Raw genomic sequence first — 23,831 nt, forward strand, 5'->3', positions numbered from 1 at the left:
AATGTTAATGCATTAACTAAGGTTAACTAATGAGGTCTTATTGTAAAGGGATACCTATTGGTCTTTATAGTTCTTTTGCACTTTAATCTGTGTAAAACTTTAAACTTTATACATTTTTCTGTATTGCTTTATTGCATTTAAATGTTCAGTTATTTTTGTTATAAGAAAAAAAGTTAGTAAACCTGTTATACTTATGACAGCACTTTTTTTAAACAAAATTTCTATATTGTGATAATACCGTATACCGTGATAAAAGCATTAGCAATTAATCGCAACATGAAAATTTGATACAGGCATATCCCTAATATATATATATATATATATATATAAATAATTTTATGTCACTTTTTGGATGAATATTAATCAAATTTTTTAATTCAAATTTTTGCATAGTCTTGTAATCAACAGAATAAGGTCTACATACACCAAAAGCATACAACATGAAAAAATTCAATCAAGATCCCTCACCCGCTCTTGAACCACTTTAATTTTCTGTTTCCCACCCCTCGATTCATCATCCAGACGTTTGTCATGCTGGAGGGAAAGAGTCGACAAGCGACTCGCCTGCAGGGTCAAAGACCAATGAGAGAAAGGGAAAATTAGCAAAAAGATTTGATCACAGTTATTTTACGGCATAAGAATTTTTTTACAGACCTGCACAATGAGCTAAATTGACGAAAGTAGAAAGATTTGACAAACAGATAAAAAGAGATCATGGTGTCACTCAAAACCCTGATCATGATTTATGAGGTAATTTCTTACCATTCATATCTCATTTATTCAGCAAAAAATTCATTTTCTAGGTTATTCACTTCCAATTTCTCTGAGAAATATGAAATCACTGCCTACACCACTGAACTGTCGTATGAATTTAAAAGACCTGGAAAAAGGGCGCACAGGTCGCATGTGACTACTTTTATTATACTTGTCCTCTTTTGGACCATTTCCATATACATCCCCATGCACTTTCATTATATGGAAAACAGCTGCTCCGACATTCTGCATTACATCTCATTTTATGCTAAATGGCAGAAAGAAAATAAAATTGGTTTGGAAAGAGAGCAATGAAATTATTTCTCTAGTGATTTAATTCTTGTCTCACTCTTTCTTCCCCAGCCATGGTGTCGTCCCTCCCTCCTTTGTTGGTTGTGTCATCCAGGGCATCCAGCAGGCTGACTGGTTTCCTTTTACTTGTCATCTCCATCTCATATTGAATGCAAAGTCTGGCCGCTCCATCCCGACCAGAATGCTCTTCTGACTCTAAAACATCACAATAATTTTAACTGACTCGCACTGAATGCACAAAAGTTTGAAAACATAATGATTTTAAAAATATTTTTAATGAAGTCTCTTATGCTCACCAAGGCTGCAATTGTTTGAATAAAATACAGTGAAAACAGTGATATTGTGAAATATTATTACAATTTGAAATAACTATTTTCTATTTTAATATATTTTAAAATGTCATTTATTCTTGTGATGCAAAGCTGAATCTTCAGAATCATTACTCCAGTCTTCAGTGTCACATGATTCTTGGGAGATCATAGTAATATGCTAATTTAGTGCTCAATTATTATTAGTGCTCAGTTATTAATAATGGCACTTATGACTATCAATGCTGAAAAGCATTTTTGCTGCTTAATATTTTATGAAATCATTTTCAGGATTTTTTGATTAACAGAAAGTTCACACAGCATTAATTTCAAATATAATTTTTTTGTAACGTTATAAATGTTTTTAATGTGACCTTTGATTAATTTAATGCATATTTGCAAAATAAAAGTATTAATTTCTATTAAAAACATGCACACAAAGCCCAAACATTTGAATGGAAGTATAATCATGGTTTCGGCATATATATTAAGAACCACAACTGTTTTCAGCATTGAAAAAAATAATAATAAATGCTTCTTGAGCAGCAAATCAGCATATTAGAAAGATTTCTGAAGGATCATATGACACTTTGCATCACAGGAATCATTTACATTTTAAAATATCTTACAATAGAAAACATTTTATATTTTAATTTTTTTTGCAATACGATTTCACAAAATTAGTGTTTTTACTGTATTTTTGAGTACATAAATGCAGCCCTGGTTAGCATTAAAGACTTAATTTAAAACATTTAAAAAACACCATATTTCCAAACTTTTGACAAGTACTGTAACTGACAGCAATTAAATACAAATCAATGTCAAAACATCCTCCAAATGATCAAATCTGAGGGTTCTGTCTCCGTTCAAAACAGAATTGTCTCCTAGCATTGTCTAATGTTAATGTTTAATTGCTTCAACTGGGCTTTTTTATAAATCACAGTCTCAGAATGTGACCAAATTATAACTCATTGCTTAATTACTTGACTTTTTATCAATTACGGTTTAAAAAAAAATACAGTAGATTCAAGTAGGACATAAACCTCCAATATGTGAAATATGTGTTAATGAACAGTCATCCAAGAGCCTCAGACCTCATTAAAAAGTCAGAAAAAAGGAGGAATAGAGGTGACCTCACCTAATTTTCTCATCTTTAGGCTAGGTACGTGTGAGGCTAGTGTTTTGGCCTTTTGAGAGGTGTCACTGAGCCAGACACTCTTAGCAGGATAGCTGGAGCCTGTGTTGAGCGGCCCGGTGTCTGCCTGATTTTTACAGGCCTCTTTTTCTTTCCTAACAGGAACTGGTCTCTGATACACAAATCGACCAAGAAATATGCATGTCAGCTCTTATTAGTGTAAAAACAGGTTCATGGAACAGGAAAACATGAACAAGAAATGGATTTACAGTTTTTTGCGCCGTCCGAAAGAAATGAGCCGCATCACGGACCATGGTACCAAAGCCATCATAAATCTTAACATACGGCCTCACCCATGAAGGAAGCTGATTACGGGCTTCGGTGCCTTTGAACCTGGAATTATAAACCCAGAACATTAATAACTGCGTACTTGCTCTCCAGTCACACAACAGGGAATTGCAGTTGTAGTAATTAGCACTGACCTGTGATCACAGAGGAAAATAGCTCCGTAGTCTTCTCTGTGCCGGATCACTCTGCCAATGGCTTGATTGACGGCTCGAGAGGCCTGTTGTCTGTACCACTCCTGCCCAGACAGATACTAAACAACCAGACAGACCATAAGAACACACAGCTCTACCTGAACCATACGCAGTTCACTGCAGGTTTTCTTTACACCTTGAATACGTGTACATGAGTGTACACACCATCATCATTATTTTCCAAAAAGTTTTAAAATAAAAATATTACAAATGTACTAAATAATACAATATTCAAATAAAAATATACAAATATTTTAAGGTATTGGTAATTTTTTTTTTTTCCCACAAACATCGTGAATTATTAATACATAAATGTGACCCTGGACCACAAAACCAGTCATAAGGGTAAATTGATCAAAATTGAGATTTATACATCACCCGAAAGCTGGATAAATAAGCTTTCCGTTGATGTATGGATTGTTAGGATAGGACAATATTTGGCCGAGATACTACTACTTGAAAATCTGGAATCTGAGGGTGCAAAAAAAAAAAAGATCTAAATATTGAGAAAATCGCCTTTAAAGTTGTCCAAATGAAGTTCTTAGCAATGCATATAAGTTTTTATATATTTACGGTAGGAAATTTACAAAATATCTTCATGGAACATGATCTTTACTTAACATCCTAATGATTTTTGGCATAAAAGAAAAATGGATCATTTTGACCCATACAATGTATTGTTGGCTATTGCTACAAATATCCCCCAGCGACTTAAGACTGCTTTTGTGCTCCAGAGTCACAAATATTATTTGAGGATTGTATGACATATTTACAACCTGAACTAACCTTTCCATGTCATTAAAGGTCAAAAGGACATATTTTTTCCTAAGAAATAATAATAAATATAATATTCAATAACAAACTACTTTTCAAGAATTTGATCCTTTTACTAAGGAATTTCCCTTCATTATGATATCAGGACAGTTGTACCATCCTGATATTTTCACATTATGCCCCAAATATCAAAATGAATTAATTCAGAAATTAAAAAATGACTGTATTCATTTACATTATATGTATGAATTATATCTTTAGTGCATTTCTGAATAAATTAATAAATAATTAATTCATATTTTCACTAGTATTAAAACGTTTGGGCTCAAAAGTACAGTAATATTGTGAAATAATATTACAATTTACAAAACTGTTTTCTATATTAATATAGTTTAAGATGTAATTTATTCCTAAGCTGAACTTCAGCATCATTACTCCAGTTGTCAGTGTCACATGATCCTTCAGAAATCATGATGTGCTGATTTGCATATTACTTTTGGTCAATTTAATGCATGCTTGCTAAATAAGCATTCGTATATAAAATCAAAATATAAAATAAATGTAAATAATAGGTTTGAATAATGAATTGATTTTTAATTGAATTAAAATTGTAATAAATAAACATGTTAAATTGACAATCTTAATATGAAATCTTGAAGAGCAGGTACCTTCACTCCACTAATTTTATTCTTGCACATCTCGTCCAGATACTGCATTTTTAGCACCACTCTGGGGTCCATCCTGGGGGGGAAGGGAAGCCCAGTGATTGCAACCCCTCGACCGTACCTGTCTGCAAAATCTAACCCTTCGCTTGCCTAGGAAAACATAAAAAATGCATTAATATTACTGGTCTTGGTTCATATTTATAATAAATATTTTTTTATTGCATCAGATATTTATAGTCTCACCTTTCCTCTGCATACAGCGAAGAAGCTGCCTCCGCTGGAGTTTGGGTCGTTCACCTTGTCATAATAACCATCAATCACCTGCAAGAGAATCCAATTTCAGAGCGGCACTGACTGACAGCTTGTGCAGATCAAGCTGTGTTAGCATTATGATAGCATCTATATCAACTCATACTGAGTGAACAGTTATTATATGACTGATAGCAATAGCGGTTACCTCTGTAAAAGTGCCTTTACCCCTCGGTTCAACAAACATGGGCTTCACATGCTCAATGCGATCGGCATGTCCATTAGCCTGAGAGAGTGAAGGGAGTGGTGTATAATGACTTAAATGCTACAGTTGGCAAAAAACGAAATCTACATCAATTTTACCCTTAAAGGAAACTTGTAAAAAAAAAAAAATGATTGTAAAATAGTCTTTCATTTATTTCACAATAAACAGGGTTTCTGCAGGGTTTATGAAGGTAAATTTAAGACTTTTATAACCTTTTTGAGGCCAAATAAAGCAAATTTAAGGAATAAATTTAATGGAATGGAATAGATCAATATAGCCTCTAAATGTAAATGTTTTGTGTTAACAGCGCTTCAAAGTTTGAAAATACAGCTGTCAATATTTCTTCATTACTTTTTAATCCATAGTACAAAAAAAAAGCTTATGGCTTAAATAGCTTTGCTACCAATCGTTATTATGCAAATAGCTTTTACTGTACCTTCTGATAGCACTGCAAAAAATTGACATTCAGTATTTTTTATTTTTTTAGGGCAAATATAAGACAAATGGATCAAACTGACACGAGTTTATGAATAAAACAAGAACAAATACCTGCCATTGGGCTCAGAAAAATCGACTTAATTCAAAGGGAAAACCAGTTTTAATTCCCGATTGATAGATATTTGTTCTCGTTTTAAATATAAACTCACTTCATTTTGTTCAGTTTCTCAGAAAACAAGACTTCAAATCTTCACTCTACATCTCAAGGAAATGTATCCTGATGTAAGGATATTTGTATTGGAAATCAAAAACACTGCGGAAAATATTTTTGCAGTGCATGAAATATTTAATGGCATGACTTTATGAAATGAAGACTTTCTGAGTCAGCTACAGGTAATTGCTGCTTTATTGCAGACAGACTGAAATACAAGCTCACCCTCCAGAACTCCAGAGTCTTATCCATCACCGGATACGAGGGGAAGAACACCAGCAGTCCATGAGGCACCACCCGTGCCAGATTGACTGCAAAGCCAATGATAATCATTACATTGATAATCATGCTGATCATCAGATTATTACTGATAAGTGATCACATCAGCTGCTGTTTTGTGTGAGGATCTCTCACCCAGAGTGTTTCCCATGGACGACATGTTTTCAGGAACGAACCTTCAAAAACCAAAGAGAGCCATGTTCACATACTAAACTGAACCTTTTCACACAAACCAGTCATATGGATTCAGAAGACTTGAAATATAGCAAACGTCACATGAGCTGCTTTTATGGTGCTTTTACAGCAGTGTTATTTTAGTATCAGTGAGAAACTACTATAGTTTTTATTAATAGTTTGCATTAGTTATTTTTTCTGTTTTTACCTTTTTTAGTTAATATTTTAGTAATTTTTGTGTTTTTGCCATTTTTATTAGTTTTTTAATGTCCATATATTTTTTATTATTTTGATTTCAGTTTTAGTTTTAGTTATTTTAGTACACCCAGCTAAACCAAACAAAAAGGAGAATTTTGTCCGTGGAATTTTCTTAAATATTAGTTTTATTTCAAGTAACAAAAAATGTTTTTATGGTTTTAGTTAACTATAATAATCCTGTTTTATAGTGCTTCTTTTTTGGTCATTTTGGGTTTTGACAGCCCATGGTCAATATAAATATCACATCTCAGATAAGAATAACAGTATCAGATACTATTATTTCTTCATACGTCAGAATGCTGTTCATAGACTTCAGTTCAGCATTCAACACAATCATCCCTCAACAGCTCATTCACAAACTGGTCCAGCTGGGGCTCAACACTTCGCTGTGCAACTGGCTGTTGGACTTTCTGACTGGAAGACCTCAGGCAGTTCGGGTCGGCAACAACACATCCAGCACCATCACACTGAACACTGGGGCCCCCCAAGGATGTGTGCTGAGCCCCCTCCTCTGCACTCTATCTGCCATGTGCCGTGTGCTGCTTTATATATACTTTATAAAGAGGTTTTTACATTTTTTTTTTACATTTTACCTTATTTGTATAATTGTATAATTGTATTTTATATTTAAATCTGTATCTATCTGTATTTATGTTCTACTGTTAGTGTTATCTGTATGCACCAAGGGTCTGAGAGTAACGCAATTTCAATTCTCTTGTGTGTATGTGCTGTACATGTGGAAGAATTGACAATAAAGCAGACTTGACTTGACTAGATTATAGTTTCTATTAATATTTTGAATCAGTTTTTATTTTTATATTTTCCATTTTCACTGTAGTTACAATTTTGGTACCAAATTTTGGTGGTTGTGTTTGTCATTTTTAGTAGTTTTATATGTCTATATATTTTTTATTAATATTTCAGTTTTTATTTTAGTACATCAAGTTAAACTAAAATAAGAAACGCTGCCTTGGCAACTAGCTGAAATAAATTTTAGAATTAAAAAGTTTGAGCTAACTACAATAACATTGACATTTAAAATGTAATTTATTCCTGTGATGCAAAGCTGAATTTTCAGCATCATTACTCCAGTCTTCAGTGTCACATGATCTCTCAGAAATCATTGTAAAATGCAAATTTGCTTCTCAAGAAACATTTCTAATTATTATCATGAAAAGAACAGTATTTGTAATAGAAATCTTTAGTTACTGTAAATCTCTTTCCTGTCATTTTAGATAAATTTAATTAGTCTTTGCTAAATATATGTACTAAATTACTGACCCCAAACTTCTTCCCCTTCAGCAGAGGATGTTAATGTGACTGAACAACCCTTGATAAAACACTCACCTCCTGTCAAAGGCTGTGCTCAACTGCACACCGTCCGGACCTTTTTCAATGATACTGACGAAGATCTGATCACGCTGGATGACGTGAGGATTCTCCAAGGATACAGGGAAAGGACTGCAGAAAAATCAGCAGAGAATTAGCACCCAACCCGCATCAATTCAGAGGGGACAGCTAGAGGAGAAGAGCACTAACATTTGCATTTCACAGGTGAAGGATGAGAGCGGCGAGAGAGTTCCACTGGTCAGAATGATGCTGCGTACTCCCTGTCTGAGCAACTCCTGCATGCTGAACCCCGGAGAAAAACACCAGTAGCTCAGCACATTCCCTATAAAATATGCAAACACACTTTCAATCTTTCATAGCTCAGGCATACAAGTTTAACGTGCAAGTTCACTTTTTTCCAGCATTTCTTTGTGGAAGCCGAATGTATGTGCACCAAGGCAACAAACACTTCGAATATTGACACAATAATAACTCTCAGATTCTCCATGACTTGGAAACTGCACAAAAAAAAAAACAGGTTTTCCAAAATATCAAATTCCTTTTGAAAACACATTTACTAAACATGAGGCTTCTCAGAGACCGAATAAGAGTGTCATACCTTGTTTTTTGGTAGAGGAGGAAGCCCATACATCAGTCACCTGTTTCTTCTTGAAGTTGCTGGTGTCTGGATGAATGTGGACCTGATATGAGACAGATTCAGGAATCAGGAGCAGAGATCGGAAGTGAAAGACAATGACAAGAGGAACTATCATCAGACATATATCAGACTGTACCATCCAATAGTTTGGGATCAGTACGATTATGTTTTTGAAAGAAAACTTATGCTCAACAAGGATCAAACATACAGTAGAAACTGTAATACTGTGAAATATCATTACACTTTAAGATGACTATTTTCTATTTTAATATATTTTCAAATATAAAATATTCTTGTGATGCAAAGCTGAATTTTCAGCCTCATTACTCCAGTCTTCAGTGTCACACGATCCTTCAGAAATCATTCTAATATGCTGATTTGCTGCTCAAGAAACATTTATGATTATTACCAATAGTGAAAACAATTTTGCTGCTTAGTATTTTCTTAATATTTTTGTTTTTGTAACATTCTAAATGTCTTTACTATTACTTTTGATCAAATGAATGCATCCTTGCCGGAAAAAAAGTATTAATTTCTTTCCAAAAAGATGGATGGAATGGGACTGATGCATGCATGATGGAATTTCCCATTAAAACTCAGGACAAAACCACAACTTGAACTGGCCTTAGTTTTAAAAACAGCAACATTTCCACTCTTAAAATAATCAGATATATAAATGTACCATTAGACTTGACTGGAGAAAACCTAAAACCTGATGCGCTCAGACAACTTCATGTACTGATGAAGACAGCGTGAATATGAAAATCAACTGGAGCAAACCTTAAACTCCTTCATGCTGTTTCCCATCTGTGATTTCTTGCTGCCCTCTGGAGGTTCAGCCCCAAACACCAGCTTAATAAGGATAAAGAAACAAACACAATAAATATAGGGAAAAAATACAGAAAACAGCCAACTGATCTCTTTAACATGCTCCTGACCTGGATTATATCTGCCACTTTCTGTAGTCCACTAGTGTTCAGAAAGACACCAGGCCCTGCAAAAAATGACATATGTGCATCAAAGCTGCACTAATAAACAGGAAACGTCAATTATATTGAGGATTTGTAAAGACTCACTCCCTGCTAAATATCCTGTGATCTGCTCCATGGCTTCCACCACAGCTGTTTTAGTATCAGAGTTCACATGAGCTGTTTGAAAAAGCTCATATATGAAACTTTAAGAGAGGAAGAGACAGAATATTAGCTGCTGTGTATTTTTTACTGTCAATATATCAAGGTCACGGATACACATTCGCAGCACTGAACTCCACTGACCTGCCGGGTTTGGTGATTCCTTGACTATTTGCTGGCATCTCAAAACCGTTAATGGAAGATTCCAGATCCATCAAAACTTCTGTAAGATTATTAAGTTGTGCGTTGAGGAAAATGTTTTTCTTTATACTGAAAAATGGATTCCAAACAACTCCTTAAGCATAATACTGTACTACAATATTAACTTTTAAAATGCAACCTACGTTTTATTTTTGCAATTGTGGTAATATCCAGTTTCAATCCTGCAAAATAATACATTGGATAAAAACAAGGGAGTGTGTGTGAGTATATATAAAATGTATACATACATAAATAATTGTATATAATATTTAAAATATAAACAACATTTTTAATAGGAAAAAAAATGTAAAAAGCAAACAAAAATCTTGACAAATATAAACTAACCACAGTTCAGCGATTCCACATTAAAATCTTCAGCAGAATCTGCTTTGCTGATGTCTGAGGCTTGTTCCCGCAGCAGTCGATCCACGGCCTCAATGGCAGAAATCAGGTCGTAAGGGGTGAGGTCAAACGAGATGGACTCTTCACACATCTTCTCCTGATAATGTAGACAAACAGTAGAATAGAAATATTATAAAAACAAGAACACAGAACTGCATAATTTCACATGCTGAATGACTTTGAGGTCTCAAAAAACATTAAAGGGTTAGTTCACCCAAAAATGAAAATTTGCCTGTTATTTACTCACCCTCAAGCCATCCTAGGTGTATATGATTTTCTTATTTCAGACGGAGTTATATTAAAAATTGTCCTGGCACTTCTAAGCTCTATCATTGCAGTGGGCGGGTGTTTCTGTTCAACAGTCCAAAACAAGTTAAATAAAGTGCGCATATCCATAATAAAATGTGCCTCACACAGCTCCGGGGGTTGAATAAAGGCCTCCTGTAGCAAATCCATGAGTTTTTGTAAGAAAAATATTCATATTTTAGGATGTCGGCATTGCGTGATTAGTGATGAACGCAGAGAGAGAACAAAACAAAACGCTGGTCATGAATTAGAAGCACAAAACAAGTATTTGTAAAGAAAAATGTCGGAGGATTTCGATATAAGCCAGGAGGAGACTGGTTTTCCTTTACTAAAGTAAGGAAACTTTGCTTCCTTTGCTCCTGTAAACAAACTCGTTAGACTAGCATATCTCAGAGGCGCGCGCGACGCATTCGTCCTACGTCATCCACCGCAACGCTTCCGCATACGACAGTCAGCAGAAGTGAGAGAAGTGTTTGTTACATTTGAAATATAGATATTTTTCTTACAAAAACGCATGGAATGGCTACAGGAGGCCTTTTTTCATGCCCTGGAGCCGTGTGAGGGATGTTTTATTATGGATGCGCACGCTTTATTTAACGTGTTTTGGACTGTTAAAGAGAAACACCCACCCACTACAATAATAATGCTTGGAATAGCCAGGACAATTTTTAATATAACTCCGATTGGATTCGTCTGAAAGAAGAAAGTCATATACACCTATGATGGCTCGAGGGTGAGTAAAACACAGGCTAATTTTCATTTTTAGGTGAACTAACCCTTTAAGATACTTACAACATTATGAGCCTCATCAAAAATAACCACAGCTCCTTTCAGCTCTATGTTGTGTGCTCTTCGACTCTGTGAATCAACAAAAATCAATTTAGAATAAAATCAAACAGATCTATCCCAGAAAAACACACAACAAATAAATTAAGTTCTAAACGTAGGTTCAGGAGGAGCCTAATCATTCAGTCCTGTCAATCATCACGAGCCTACAGTATATAAGCAGCAGTCATTGCGCCGTCCCAGTGACAATTCTTCCAGCAGCCCTCCACCTCCTCATCTGTCATACTCCCTCTATGTAGTGCCGTAATGGGGGGTTGAACTCTGAGCTCAAGCTGAGCTTCGGGTTCCTGCCTCCATCGAAGACAGCAAGCCAAGTTTGTTTACCATTAACCATCAGGACTGGAAGGACAGGCGAACTCGTGGAGAAATATATAATGATAAAGGTACTATAACTGTTAAACTTTGGGGTCAGTAGGATTTTTCCCCCAAAGAAATAAATATTTTTATTCAACAAGGATGCATTAAATTGACCAAAAGTGACAAAGACTTTCAAAAGGTTAAAAAAATATTTTTTTTCTACATATAAATGCTGCTCTATTCTATTAAATAAAGAATGAAAATGAAAATGATGAAAGAACTAAAAAAAAATGATCAGTTTCCAGAAAAATATTAAGCAGCTAAAACGGTTTTCAATAGTTATAATAAATGTTTCTTAAGCAGCAAATCAGCATATTAGAATGATTTCTGAAGGATCACGTGACACTGAAGACTGGAGTAATGATGCTGAAGTTTGAGCTTCAACATCACAGGAATATACAGAGTTAATTTAAAACGTATTACTATATTTTCAATCAATTAAAGGGATAGTTCACCCAAAAATGACAATTCTGTCATTAATTACTCACCCTCATGTCGTTCCAAACCCGTAAGACCTTCATTCATCTTCGGAACACAAATTAAGATATTTCTGATGAAATCTGAGAGCTCTCTGACCCTCCATAGTCAGCAATGTTCCCAGGTCCAGAAACGTAGCAAGGACATCGGTAAAATAATCCATGTGACATCAGGGGTTCAACCGTCATTTTACAAAGCTACGAGAATACTTTTTGTGCGCAAAGAAAACAATAATAACATAATTTATGTTCAGCATGCGCGCGCTTTCTACTGAACGTAAACAGCGCTGATTATGTTGATTAACTTCTGGGGTACTCTCCAAAATGGCGGAAGACGGTAACTCGGGGAGAAGAACTGTTGAATAAATTATGTTATTATTGTTTTCTTTGCGCACAAAAAGTATTCCCGTAGCTTCGTAAAATTGAAGTTGAGCCACTGATGTCACATGGACTATTTTACCGATGTCCTTGCTACGTTTCTGGACCTGGGAACATTTCAGTTGCGTTGCTGTCTATGGGAGGGTCAGAGAGCTCTCACATTTTATCAAAAATATCTTAATTTGTGTTCTGAAGATGAACGAAGGTCTTACAGGTTTGGAACAACATGAGGGTGAGTAATTAATGACAGAATTTTCATTTTTGGGTGAACTAAGCCTTTAAATGCAGTCTTGGTTAGTATAAGAGACTTTCTTCAAAACCATTAAAAAAAAAAGAACAGTAGTGTATTTAAAGTGATGATATCGGCAGGATAAATGTCTCACCTTTGGGTCAAGCAGGTAGTTGTATGGCATGAAGATGACATCAGCGTGTTGTTTAAGTGCGCGTGACAGGTAGTATGGACACACTCTACAGGAACAAACAATCTGATCAATGTCACTAGTTACAAACACTCAAAAAGAAAATACTCACACTGGAAACATGTCAGATGCTGCATCAGCAGGTTTAAGATGTTTTAAACACAACTATTTCTTTCAGTGCTGCAGTCAAGCCATGAAACAGCATGCAGTGTCTCACCTTTGCTTTTTGCCTGTTTTTACAAGATCTTCCACATCCAGAATAGAATTCATGATTTCTTTGTCAGTGCTTTTCTCTAAAAAGGAACAAAACAAAAAGAAGCATTCAACAGTTTCTATTTATAAGCAGATTCACAAATTAACAATCAAAACCATTATAACTAACACAAAGCTCTACTGGTAAGTCACCAATTTTAGTCTTCATACCATCAAAATTGTTGTAAAAGACACAGGAGCGAGATGATACTTTTGCTCTGCACATGTGAACCTTGAAATAAGACATAATGCTTTCATTAATATGGTGCTGAGATATATATATATTAGGGGTGTAACGGTACACGTATTCGTACCGAACCGTTTCGGTACGGGTCTTTCGGTTCGGTACGCATGTGAACCGAACGAATACATATATATATATATATATATATATATGTGTGTGTGTATACACACACATATACACACACTACTAAAAACACAGAAAATGCAAAAAAATTACCAAAATTAAAATGGAAAATACAAAAATATAAACTGATTTTAAATATTTTTAAAGCCTATTATAGTATCTCACTTATACTAAAATAACAGTGGATCATACCTTAATGTGGTTACTTTCATGACGCATCACTTCCTGGTTTATGCAGAGCTGTTCTCTTGATCCCAAAACACACATCTTTGGCCTGCAATCAAGAACAATACAATCTGTTATTGAAAAATAAAAATGAAATAATTTTTAATCAGCAAGAATGCTTAAATGTTTCTTGAACAGCAAATCAGCATATCAGAATGATTTCTGAAGGATCACATGACGCTGAAGATTGGAGTAATGATGTTGAAAATTCAACATTGTATCACATGAATAAATTACATTTTAAAATATATTCAAATAGAAAAAAGTTATTTTAAATTGTAATAATTTCACAGTATTACTGTATTTTTATTAAAACAGTAGTGTATGTATTAACAGAAAATGTTGAAAACCCTTTTAGCAGTATGTAATGTTTTTCATTATATGTTTTCATATTCTAAATGTGATAATAAATGGCTGACTGCACAATATCCTTTGAATGTGTGATATTAATTCAGATAGCTGACCTGTATGATGTGTTCTTCAGTTCACTGATGACTTGTGTTAGCTGTGAATGGGTCCTGGATGCATATATGATCTTGGGGATGTCTGTGTAATAAGCTAAAATATTAAGGAAAAACAAAACTCACGATTATGACACTTGTGTTTTGAAGTACAACTCCTAAGACTGTCCAGCATGTAAACTGTCAAAGGAATTTAGTTTATAAGTCATATCAGTGTAAGGACAATACTTGGAGTGTCTCCGTCGGTGGCTGCTGTTCCCCATGATGACATCTGTCTGTCGGGGAAGAGCTCCGCACCTCCCATTCTCTCTGCTATCTTGCGGGCAGAGATGGTGTCTTTGAAGTGCTCTCTCCACCCCAGCGCTGAACACAGCAGACAGAGCGTTTTACCTGTGCCAGTGGGACTTTCAAGAACTCCATTCACTTTCTGAAAGAGTACAAGGGCATGTCATACCATTAATAGGCAATGAATGGAACAATGTGATCTTACAGGAAGACTTTAAAACCTTTATTGCATTAGATTAAATTGTACTGCCTTCATATTATACATGAATCAAAGGGTAAGTAAAACAAAAATGTCATTCCACCTGCAGCACAATGTCATTCAGAGACATTTACAATTGTATTTTACCTCTAATGGAAAAAAAAGTTATTTAACTTTTCGAAAACAACAAAAAGTGGCACTTTTCTCTTTGTTAAGAAGACTATAATGTGATGTTGTACAATTTCAACTCTGTTCTATCTTTAAAGCCCCTTAACACTTGTGCATAATTCATTTTGGTTGTGTTAATGCAAACAGCATAAAATGTGTATTTTTATTGGAATTCTAATATTTCATATTTTACACTTACTCAGGATCTACCATTCAATCTGCAATATTTAATCCTAGTGCGACTGAAGCATAAAAGTATGCATTCTTTGTTAATAGGCTTTCAATCTTTTGGCAGGGCTACAACATATTTACTTTTTTTTTTTTTACTATTTTCCACCTGATGAAACCATTTTCTCAGGTTCTCTGGCCTGTAAAGAATAGCCTCACTTTTTACCTGTTTCCTGCTTCTGCTGGGAGAAAAAAAAAATAATTTATGTAATTATAATTCTGTGGATGCCGGAGTGTGGTTTGCATGTGTCTACTGAGAAAAGTGTGTATGAATTGTAGTTTTTTTTTTGTTTTTTTTAAATAAATCTGACACTGCACAAAAATAATAATGCATTAAAATATATGTTGCTGCTAATCACTAACATATACACAGCTGTAATAATCCAAAAGTAAATCTACTTAGCATTTAGTATGACAACAGTGCCATTATGTAAACAAACTGCCATTTACCGTGTCAAAATATTGAAAAGAAATGATTTTTTGTTAGTTATGATCAAGACGAATGTTGGTAACAAGATCCATATCAAAGCGGGAAAAAAAAATACTAATATATTTTTATGACCGTTTTTGACATGGACATTTTTGTCCTCTAAGGACCTCTGTGTAACTTTTTAAACTGACGCACAGGGGTTAATCTTAAAGTAGTTGGCAAGTCAAAGCAAAGGGTATTTCAATGTCTATCAAGACTGTAAATGTAGCTGGGATTGTATACACTATATGGACAAAACAAAAGTAAAGTGTTCTAATGAACAGGTTTGACTACTTTAGTCATTTCCATGAGTACAAATCTTGATGTTAAAGCTTATAATGATATTCTGGGGAATTGTGATTCTAATTTTATAGCAACAGTTTGGACAGGACCCTTTTCTATTCTAGTCATTGGTGTTTGGTGATGAGCTTTTGGCTCAGTGTCTGCATTTAAAGTCACACCAGAGGTGTTCAGCTGGGTTTCTGCAGACCAGTCAAGTTCTTCCACACTGACTGAATCAATCATTTCTTTTTTAACCTTGCCTTATACACAGAGGCATTGTCATGTTAAAATAGAAAAGGGTCCTGTCCAAACTGTTGCTATAAAATTAGAAGCACACAATTCCCTAGAATATCATTATATGCTTGAACATTAAGATTTGTACTCATGGAAATTACTAAAGCGGTCAAACCTGTTCATTAGAAGGGGGTGTCCCAATACTATTGTTACTACTTGTGTACGTTCTTACATTCTGCAGGCACTCGATGACTTTGCTCATGTAGTCCTCCTGGCACGGGTATGGAGTGAAGGGAAAGTCCACAGTGACTCCTCTGAGCTTAATAAGAGGCATTCTCCTCCAAAACACCAGTCACATGTAAAGAGCTGCACCAAGCACTATAATAGTCGCCCACTCTTAACTGTAACCCCAGAGACAAGCACAATCCCTTAACAACGCCCGAAGAAATAATTAATTCTGGTCGGCTGGGGTACAATGAAACACAACAACATGAAATGCATGCACTAAATTGACATCTTAACAAAGTAAAGTCAACTCCAGGAACGCGCCATTTGTTTTTCTTCTTCTTCTTCTTCTTTTCCGCTTTACATGTAGACTCGGGCCGACCTCATTGTGATGCTGCCTCCTGCAGGCCGCGTGGAGAAGCGCAGCCAGTAACTCACAATAGTGCCTCTGTAGAAAATGCGATAATCCAATATTAGAAGATGTAACTTAATATATAGCCTTCATTTAAATAAAAAAAGTATTAAAAATTATGGTAATGTTACTGTAATTGTTTGGGTGCTGTGTTGTTTACACATTTGTCACACATAATTATTTTTCAAAATTTCTCATAACAACTAAAAATGAAGAAATTGGTATATATAAAGAAACATATGGCCATAAAAATATGACTTCTTAAAAAATGAAATTATTTAGCATCTACTAAAATAAAAACTGAAAAAAATCACTTAATCTGGGATAACATTATGATAAATATTAACAAATAAATAAATTAATAACAATCATTTTCCATTCAAATTCCATTTGGCTGTTATCATGTGTATTGTATTTTTAAAATCCATAAACCAACTAGAATAGGGTTTATTCAGAATGTTTTCATGTTTGTAAGTGGTTGGTTGTTGCTATCGTTAAATAAAAGTTTAGACAATTTTAAGGGATCAGAAAAGAGAAGAAAAATGGAATTCAAATAGTGGGGGGAAAAAATGCATTGCAATGTTTACAGAAACATCTGTTACTAGATTTAACAAAGTGACAAAAACATGTGCGTGTGAAACTAGTCTACACTCCCACCATAAACATTGCCAGAAAATATGAAGTGTTGCTTCCTTCCCAGCATTGTAAGGCAGAGGCATCTTCTGCAGTGCATACAATTATTTTGATTTGAAAGCAAAGAAGGGTTTCTCATCACCAGTGCCCAGATCAAACCAATTTAATGCTGTTTCCTGCATTTGGCTGAAATGTTTTCTATATACTTCCCTGTATTCAGGTCTGAATATTCTGGATCACTTCTCTCTTTCTGAGATCTCGGGCTCTTGAGTGTCTAGTGTCCCCATAAGAGCTTCATGGGAGCGAGGTGGCTGTCAGCTCCTAAGCAGCAACTAAAGGACTTTGTGAAGACCACAGTGGCAGAACAAAAACTGGACCTCATTTGAACAGAGTTAATATGGAATTCAAACACAAGATTTGTTTCAATTTTAAAAATCTCTGCCTACGGTTAATAATAGATGCTATTTTCGTAACGATTTACTGTATGTAAAAGTAACCAGTGTTGGGGGTAACGCATTACAAGTAACGCGAGTTACATAATCAGATTACTTTTTTCAAGTAACTAGTAAAGTAACGCATTACTTTTTAATTTACAAGAGAATATCTGAGTACATTTTTCAAATAAGTAACGCAAGTTACTTTTTTTTTTCCAATTTATTGATTGACAGCTCTCCTGTCCCCATGTTGAGAGAAATCAGAAGATGTTACTGTAGTTCTAAAATAAATATGAATATGCATAAAAATAATGCAACTCAGAATATGACGCAAACCTGCAATAATTAAATGTTAAACAACACATATCCTTTATGTATTTAATCCCATTCTATTAACCAATGTTTTTGCTTCTGACCTTCGATGATCCAGTTCAACCATACTAATAAGCACAAATTACTCTAGACAAACATTTGTGTGCATTCTACTGTACGGACGTAAATTTACTTTCCCTTCAGCCTGAGGCTTATTCATTTCACTTTTGGTGTGAAAAGGCTTTTATATTTGCCAAAAATATAACTTTTTTATTTTAAAAACAAACAAGCAAGCCCTGTTCAGATGTTAAAAGTAACGCAAAAGTAACGTAACGCCTTACTTTCCATAAAAAGTAACTAAGTACCATAATTAGTTACTTTTTTGATGAAGTAACGCAATATTGTAATGCATTACTTTTAAAAGTAACTTTCCCCAACACTGAAAGTAACATTTATTTATATACACACATAATAAAAGGATTATAGGCTACCTGAAGAGTAACGTGTGCGATTTAATCCTAAAGCACGTCGAAATAAAACGACAATTTAATTAATAGCAGAAACAGTACATTTTTATAGTTAAAAATAAAATTACAAAGCATTTGAATACATAATAAATATGTTTGACTTGAGTTTTATAATATGCAGCCTCCGGTTTTTCAGGCAAATGCTACTCTTTTCACTTCTCGGTGTTGCGTCACAACATGGCGACGCGCTCAGACGCCAGGCACGAAAACACTGAAAACACACAGGTACTGTACCTCAACCTGCTCGCTGTTGAACATTTCTTTTAAATATAACATCATTAACACATCTAACGCCACGGAAGACTTGTTATACACCCACGAAGGGAACCTGTCGCCGTAAAGGCGTGTTATTTACGAAGGAAGTAGCTTTAGCCCGCTAAGCAACTTACAAGAGCACTTCAACTCTCTTTATCCAAATATCAAGGCTAAACATCGGGATCTACAACCCGTTTCAGATTTACATGTGATCTGTTTTATTTCTAGCGCTGACATAAAAGTGAGGGTAAGGATTTTGAAATAGATTTAAGATGATAAAAGTGTTAAATACACGTGTATGTGTGTGTTGAACAAGGTGAATGCGGGGTTAGCCCGAGGTTTACAGCTTTATCACTTTACAGACTTAACGACAAGATGATTTTTGGGCTTACTATTTTATCTGAGCTGTGATATGCTTCATAAATAGCCCCTTTAAACGTTTAACCCAGGGAAACTGATCAATATGAGGCTCATTTGTGGGTTTAATTTATCATGTGATTAAACATAAGAATTATTTCGCGTTATATACGTCTGTCAGGAAACTAAGTATGCTTGGATATATATTTTAGTTATTCTATATTGATACGTTTGTAGTGTATGCTGACGCATTTACTTTTGCACAGATTATTAGTTGACACGTGCTTTGAATAAATACCTCAGTGGTCTCATTTGTTCATGTCTTAACCCGTTCCCTCTCACTCATTTGCTCGTGTTGATTTTAATGCAACTCTCTGACTGTGCCTCTAAACTTTGTGAGCTTCGTGCCTAGACAGCATTTTAAACGTGTATGGTGCCCAAAAATGCTGCCTAGGTAGAGAGCTAGCTGGGATTTGAGACTCAGCTTCTGTTTCGCGTGTGGCTGCTCTTAATGCAGCACTGCTCAGTTCTGTCTTTCCGTGTATAGTGAGTTTTCTGTGTTTGCAGTAAATATCTAGAACTAAAGCAGGTGTCCTTGTATTGGTTATGACACATGCCACCTAAATGCAGGGTTTAATGTCACTGTCAAAACTATACAGACTCAGCTTGGATAACTTAAACTCGTCTCCTTTGACGGTTTTTGTGTTTGCATCATCAGGGCACTGAAGTCATGGAGGAAATCATGGGGGTCTGTGGTCTAGAAGCCAGAGGACTTGTTGAAGGGAGCAGTTCACCTCTGGATGTTGAGACCCCATCCCAGGATAATGTGGAGGATTTCGCGGGGCTGGTGAGCAGTGAGGAGGAGAGAGGGGAGACGCCAGGAAGGGAGGGTAGTAACCCTGACCCCCTCGATGGGGAGTTGGACCCTAATGCTGAGAAAACCAAGGACCAAAAAGCATTTGGTTAGTGTTCGCCATTAACGGAATGTTTCGGGTTCAATATAAGAAATAAACAGAGCCCTGTATTCAAGAGATAGTTATACAAAAAAAGAACATTCTGTCATCATTTACTCACGCTCAAGATGTTCCAAACCTGTATGAGTTTTTTTCTTCGGCTGAACACAGAAGAAGATATTTTGAAGAATGTGGGTAACCAAACAGTTTCTGGTCCCCATTGACTTCCATAGTATTTTCTTCCATACTATGGAAGTCAGTGGGGACCAACAACTGTTCGGTTTAGGAATCAAGTTTGAGGGTGAGTAAATAACAACAGAATTTTCTTTGTTATTTACAAAGAATGTGGGTTTTTTTTTACATTGTGATAGGATGACTCGTTTGTCAATAACAAGTTATTCTATGCATAATTCTTCTTTTGTTGTCGTAGGCAAAGAGGTTTTGTTGCTGATGCAGGCGCTTCATACTTTAGCCACCCCAGAAGAAAAACTCGCTGCCCTTTGTAAGAAATATGCAGACCTGGTATGTATTTGAGGCTAGAGAAATGACATTGAACAACAATTGATATTACACTTTATATTTAATTTCCTTACAGAGAGAGTTCACAAAAAAATTGCAATCCAAGCTTGTATGATTTATATGGAGAATTTACTCCAAGCTACTCTTTTTCCATACAAAGTATTATACAACACCTGTGGTATGAAATACTAATAGTCATGCACTGAAATTAATGAATCTGTTGCGCAATTTTTGCTCCGCTTTGCTGATGTTTACCTATTGTGGCTTGTCCATATTGTGTACATGAATCAGTTAAAACGTCTCATCAGAGAAGCGTTAATTAAATGTCACTGTTTCACTTGGAGCTGCACGATGAATCGTATTTTAATCGTGATGACGAATTCTGCTTCTGTTGATTTATTTAGCATAATCATCTGCGATATTTGCCCACTGGTTATTTATCCAGAAAATGTTTCATTGTAATTTGGCATTTTTGATATTTTGCATTGGTAACAAGCCTCCACAAACTTTTAATGGTTGCAGGTTTTTTTTTTTTTTTTCCCTTCATGAATCGATACATTTTCTGCCCAGTGGTTTACTTAATCTTCCCAACCTGGCAACACGTTCACTGTATATTATGGAAAAATATAATATATTATATTGTCATAGCACTTGCGTATCGTTTCCTCATTTGTAAGTCGCTTTGGATAAAAGCGTCTGCTAAATGACTAAATGTAAATGGAAAAAATGCTGATGAGTTGAAAAACATAAGTTGGAGTTTAGCGATCTCTATTGAGATATTCTACTCAAATAGGTGTAATACAGCCAGTTTGTTTTTGTTTGCGCGGTTTTCTGCGACTAAATCTGCAAGCAAACGATGTATGTGAAAGTGCAGTAATTTTGATGAAATGTAAAAAAAAATACAATTAAATAACATTAATTACAATAATTGTTTAGCTATTATTGTGCAAACCCTAGTTTTGGTCTATGATTTTGGCCCTCCGAAACCAAAAAATTAATTTTTTATTTTTTTTTGTGTTATTTCAGCAGGGGAAATTTCAGTGCATCACTAAATACTAATGTGTAATTCTTCCTGGGACAGCTGGAGGAGAGTCGCAGCATGCAAAAGCAGGTGAAAGTGTTGCAGAAGAAGCAGAACCAGGTGCTTAAAGAGAAGATCCACCTGCAGAGCGAGCACAGCAAGGCCGTCCTGGCACGCAGCAAACTGGAGAGTCTTTGCAGGGAACTTCAGCGCCATAACAAGACCTTAAAGGTAAAGCCACCGCAGCTCATGCACATCCGGGATCTGATTTGAAGATTCGGCCTTAGTTTAACCAGGTAACTGTTGTGATGGCAGGAGGAGAATGCTCAGAGGTCCAGGGAGTACGAAGAGCAGCGCAAGGAGGCGACGCTGCACTTCCAGATGACACTCAACGAGATTGAGGCCCAGATGGAGCAGCACAACTTGCACAACAGCAAGCTGCGGCAGGAGAACGTGGAGCTGGCTGAGAAACTCAAGAAGCTCATCGAGCAGTACGAGCTCCGGGAGGAGGTGAGGCAACATCTGTCCAATATGCAAACTGGCTGTTATGCTCCGGTTGAGAATTGTGAGATGCAGAGATTGCGTTTGTTGTATACTCTGTAAACGTCGAGATTATATATGATTTTTTGTAGTCATGGTAGACAAGAATATTTCTGCTGTTTCATTACATGGTTTTGCATTTTATTTGCTTAATTCTAAATGTGTTCCTCAGGCATGCAGGGTATTTTGCATGTTGAGCTCATTTTATATGTGCAACCTCAAATGAAACCATTATGACTAATCACATGAATATATGCATACATACACTACTGGTCAAAAGTTTGGAATAACTTCTATTTTGAATATATTTTAAAATGTAATTTATTCCTGTGATGCAAAGCTGAATTTTCAGCATCATTACTCCAGTCTTCAGTGTCACATGATCCTTCAGAAATCATTCTAATATGCTGATTTGCGGCTCAAGAAAGATTTCATATTATTATCAATGTTGAAAACAGTTGTGCTGCTTCATATTTTCTTCTTTTTCAGCAAAGGTGCATTACACTGATCATACGTTACATTTGTAATGTTACAAAATATTTTTTTTTATTCCAAGTAATATTTTCTATGGTTTTAGTTAAATAACTAATAACAGCAGCATAACACGCTGTTTTTGTACAGCTACAATAATTGGAAGTGAATGACACTGGAAGCCTCACACATTAAAGTTCAAATTGACAAGCTAAAAGTTAAAAATAAGGTTAAGGAAATGTTGCAATTTTCCAAGCAATTGCTCTTTTGAAGAATACTGTGAACGTGACATTTATCTTTACCCAGCACATTGACAGGGTGTTCAAACACAAGGAACTGCAACAGCAGCTGGTGGACGCTAAACTCCAGAGGACGGCTGAGCTGATACGAGAGGTGGAGGAGAAACAGCAAAGAGAAAGAGAGTTTGTGAGTATCCTTGTCACAATCCTAATCCTGTTTCTGAGCCTGTTACTAATCCTGAAGGATTGGCACCTGCAACCAAGCAGATCTATAATAAGTGGATTAAGCATTCCCATTTATCACAATGGAATGGAAGTTGCTTGCTGGTGTGAGACCTTCTGAAGTATGAGATTTGAAATCTGCCATCTTTGCTCACTGGCACTCAGTTCTGCAGCAAGCTTGATTTGAGCCAATCACCTGTGCTGTAAATGCCATGTGACTAATCGCTCCTGGAGCTGCAGGAAAATTATGTCACCTGAAAATTCCAAAAGTTGTTCTGTGTTCTCTGTTCAGCTCCTGAAGGACGCGACTGAGTCCAGACATAAATGTGCGCTGATGAAAGAGCAGGAGCATCAGTTAAAGGAGCAGCTCACTCTGTACATGGACAAGTTTGAGGAGTTTCAGACCACCCTCTCCAAGAGCAACGAGGTCTTCACCACTTTCCGACAGGAGATGGAGAAAGTGAGTGTGCAGGAAGTGTGTTCAACAGAAGTCTCTCGTGCTCACCAAGGCTGCATTTATTTGAGCAAAAATAGAGTAATATTGTGAAATATTATTACAATTTAAAATAACTGTTTTCCATTTTAATACACTTTACATTTACATTTAGGCATTTAGCAGACGCTTTTATCCAAAGCGACTTACAAATGAGGACAATGGAAGCAATCAAAATCAACAAAA

At 35.6% G+C, this 23,831-nt stretch overlaps 2 protein-coding genes across 3 annotated transcripts in view; one reads left to right on the forward strand and one right to left on the reverse strand.

The window, feature by feature from the left end:
- The window catches only part of rtel1 (regulator of telomere elongation helicase 1), a 20,236-nt gene extending 3,585 nt beyond the window's left edge, over nt 1–16,651 (reverse strand). The window contains exons 1-27 of the mRNA XM_016443810.1: nt 16,265–16,651; nt 14,396–14,594; nt 14,171–14,264; nt 13,674–13,755; nt 13,286–13,346; nt 13,080–13,155; nt 12,827–12,911; nt 11,179–11,244; nt 10,024–10,177; nt 9,822–9,860; nt 9,622–9,700; nt 9,424–9,521; nt 9,286–9,341; nt 9,128–9,199; nt 8,309–8,390; nt 7,900–8,032; nt 7,708–7,821; nt 6,064–6,104; nt 5,875–5,960; nt 4,944–5,021; nt 4,730–4,807; nt 4,490–4,636; nt 2,991–3,106; nt 2,778–2,901; nt 2,512–2,680; nt 1,103–1,260; nt 469–564 (exon numbers count right to left, since the gene is read on the reverse strand). Coding sequence (XP_016299296.1) covers nt 469–564; nt 1,103–1,260; nt 2,512–2,680; nt 2,778–2,901; nt 2,991–3,106; nt 4,490–4,636; nt 4,730–4,807; nt 4,944–5,021; nt 5,875–5,960; nt 6,064–6,104; nt 7,708–7,821; nt 7,900–8,032; nt 8,309–8,390; nt 9,128–9,199; nt 9,286–9,341; nt 9,424–9,521; nt 9,622–9,700; nt 9,822–9,860; nt 10,024–10,177; nt 11,179–11,244; nt 12,827–12,911; nt 13,080–13,155; nt 13,286–13,346; nt 13,674–13,755; nt 14,171–14,264; nt 14,396–14,594; nt 16,265–16,366 — 2,685 coding nt within the window. The 5' untranslated portion in view covers nt 16,367–16,651. The remainder of the gene's footprint in view (nt 1–468; nt 565–1,102; nt 1,261–2,511; nt 2,681–2,777; nt 2,902–2,990; nt 3,107–4,489; nt 4,637–4,729; nt 4,808–4,943; nt 5,022–5,874; nt 5,961–6,063; nt 6,105–7,707; nt 7,822–7,899; nt 8,033–8,308; nt 8,391–9,127; nt 9,200–9,285; nt 9,342–9,423; nt 9,522–9,621; nt 9,701–9,821; nt 9,861–10,023; nt 10,178–11,178; nt 11,245–12,826; nt 12,912–13,079; nt 13,156–13,285; nt 13,347–13,673; nt 13,756–14,170; nt 14,265–14,395; nt 14,595–16,264) is intronic.
- A 2,071-nt stretch (nt 16,652–18,722) lies between these two features.
- Nucleotides 18,723–23,831, forward strand: part of LOC107656109 (gamma-taxilin-like) — a 10,345-nt gene continuing 5,236 nt past the window's right edge. Inside the window, exons 1-7 of one of the 2 annotated variants that reach the window (XM_016443811.1) lie at nt 18,723–18,800; nt 19,906–20,149; nt 20,571–20,662; nt 21,741–21,911; nt 21,996–22,190; nt 22,998–23,117; nt 23,445–23,612. In XM_016443811.1, coding sequence (XP_016299297.1) covers nt 18,753–18,800; nt 19,906–20,149; nt 20,571–20,662; nt 21,741–21,911; nt 21,996–22,190; nt 22,998–23,117; nt 23,445–23,612 — 1,038 coding nt within the window. In that variant the 5' untranslated portion in view covers nt 18,723–18,752. Of the gene's footprint in view, nt 18,801–18,826; nt 19,078–19,905; nt 20,150–20,570; nt 20,663–21,740; nt 21,912–21,995; nt 22,191–22,997; nt 23,118–23,444; nt 23,613–23,831 lie in introns of those variants that run through there. The other variant, XM_016443812.1, reaches the window with a different exon arrangement.

Source organism: Sinocyclocheilus anshuiensis, unplaced genomic scaffold (assembly GCF_001515605.1).
Source record: "Sinocyclocheilus anshuiensis isolate Anshui unplaced genomic scaffold, SAMN03320099.WGS_v1.1 scaffold51, whole genome shotgun sequence".
Classification (NCBI taxonomy): Eukaryota; Metazoa; Chordata; class Actinopteri; order Cypriniformes; family Cyprinidae; genus Sinocyclocheilus; species Sinocyclocheilus anshuiensis.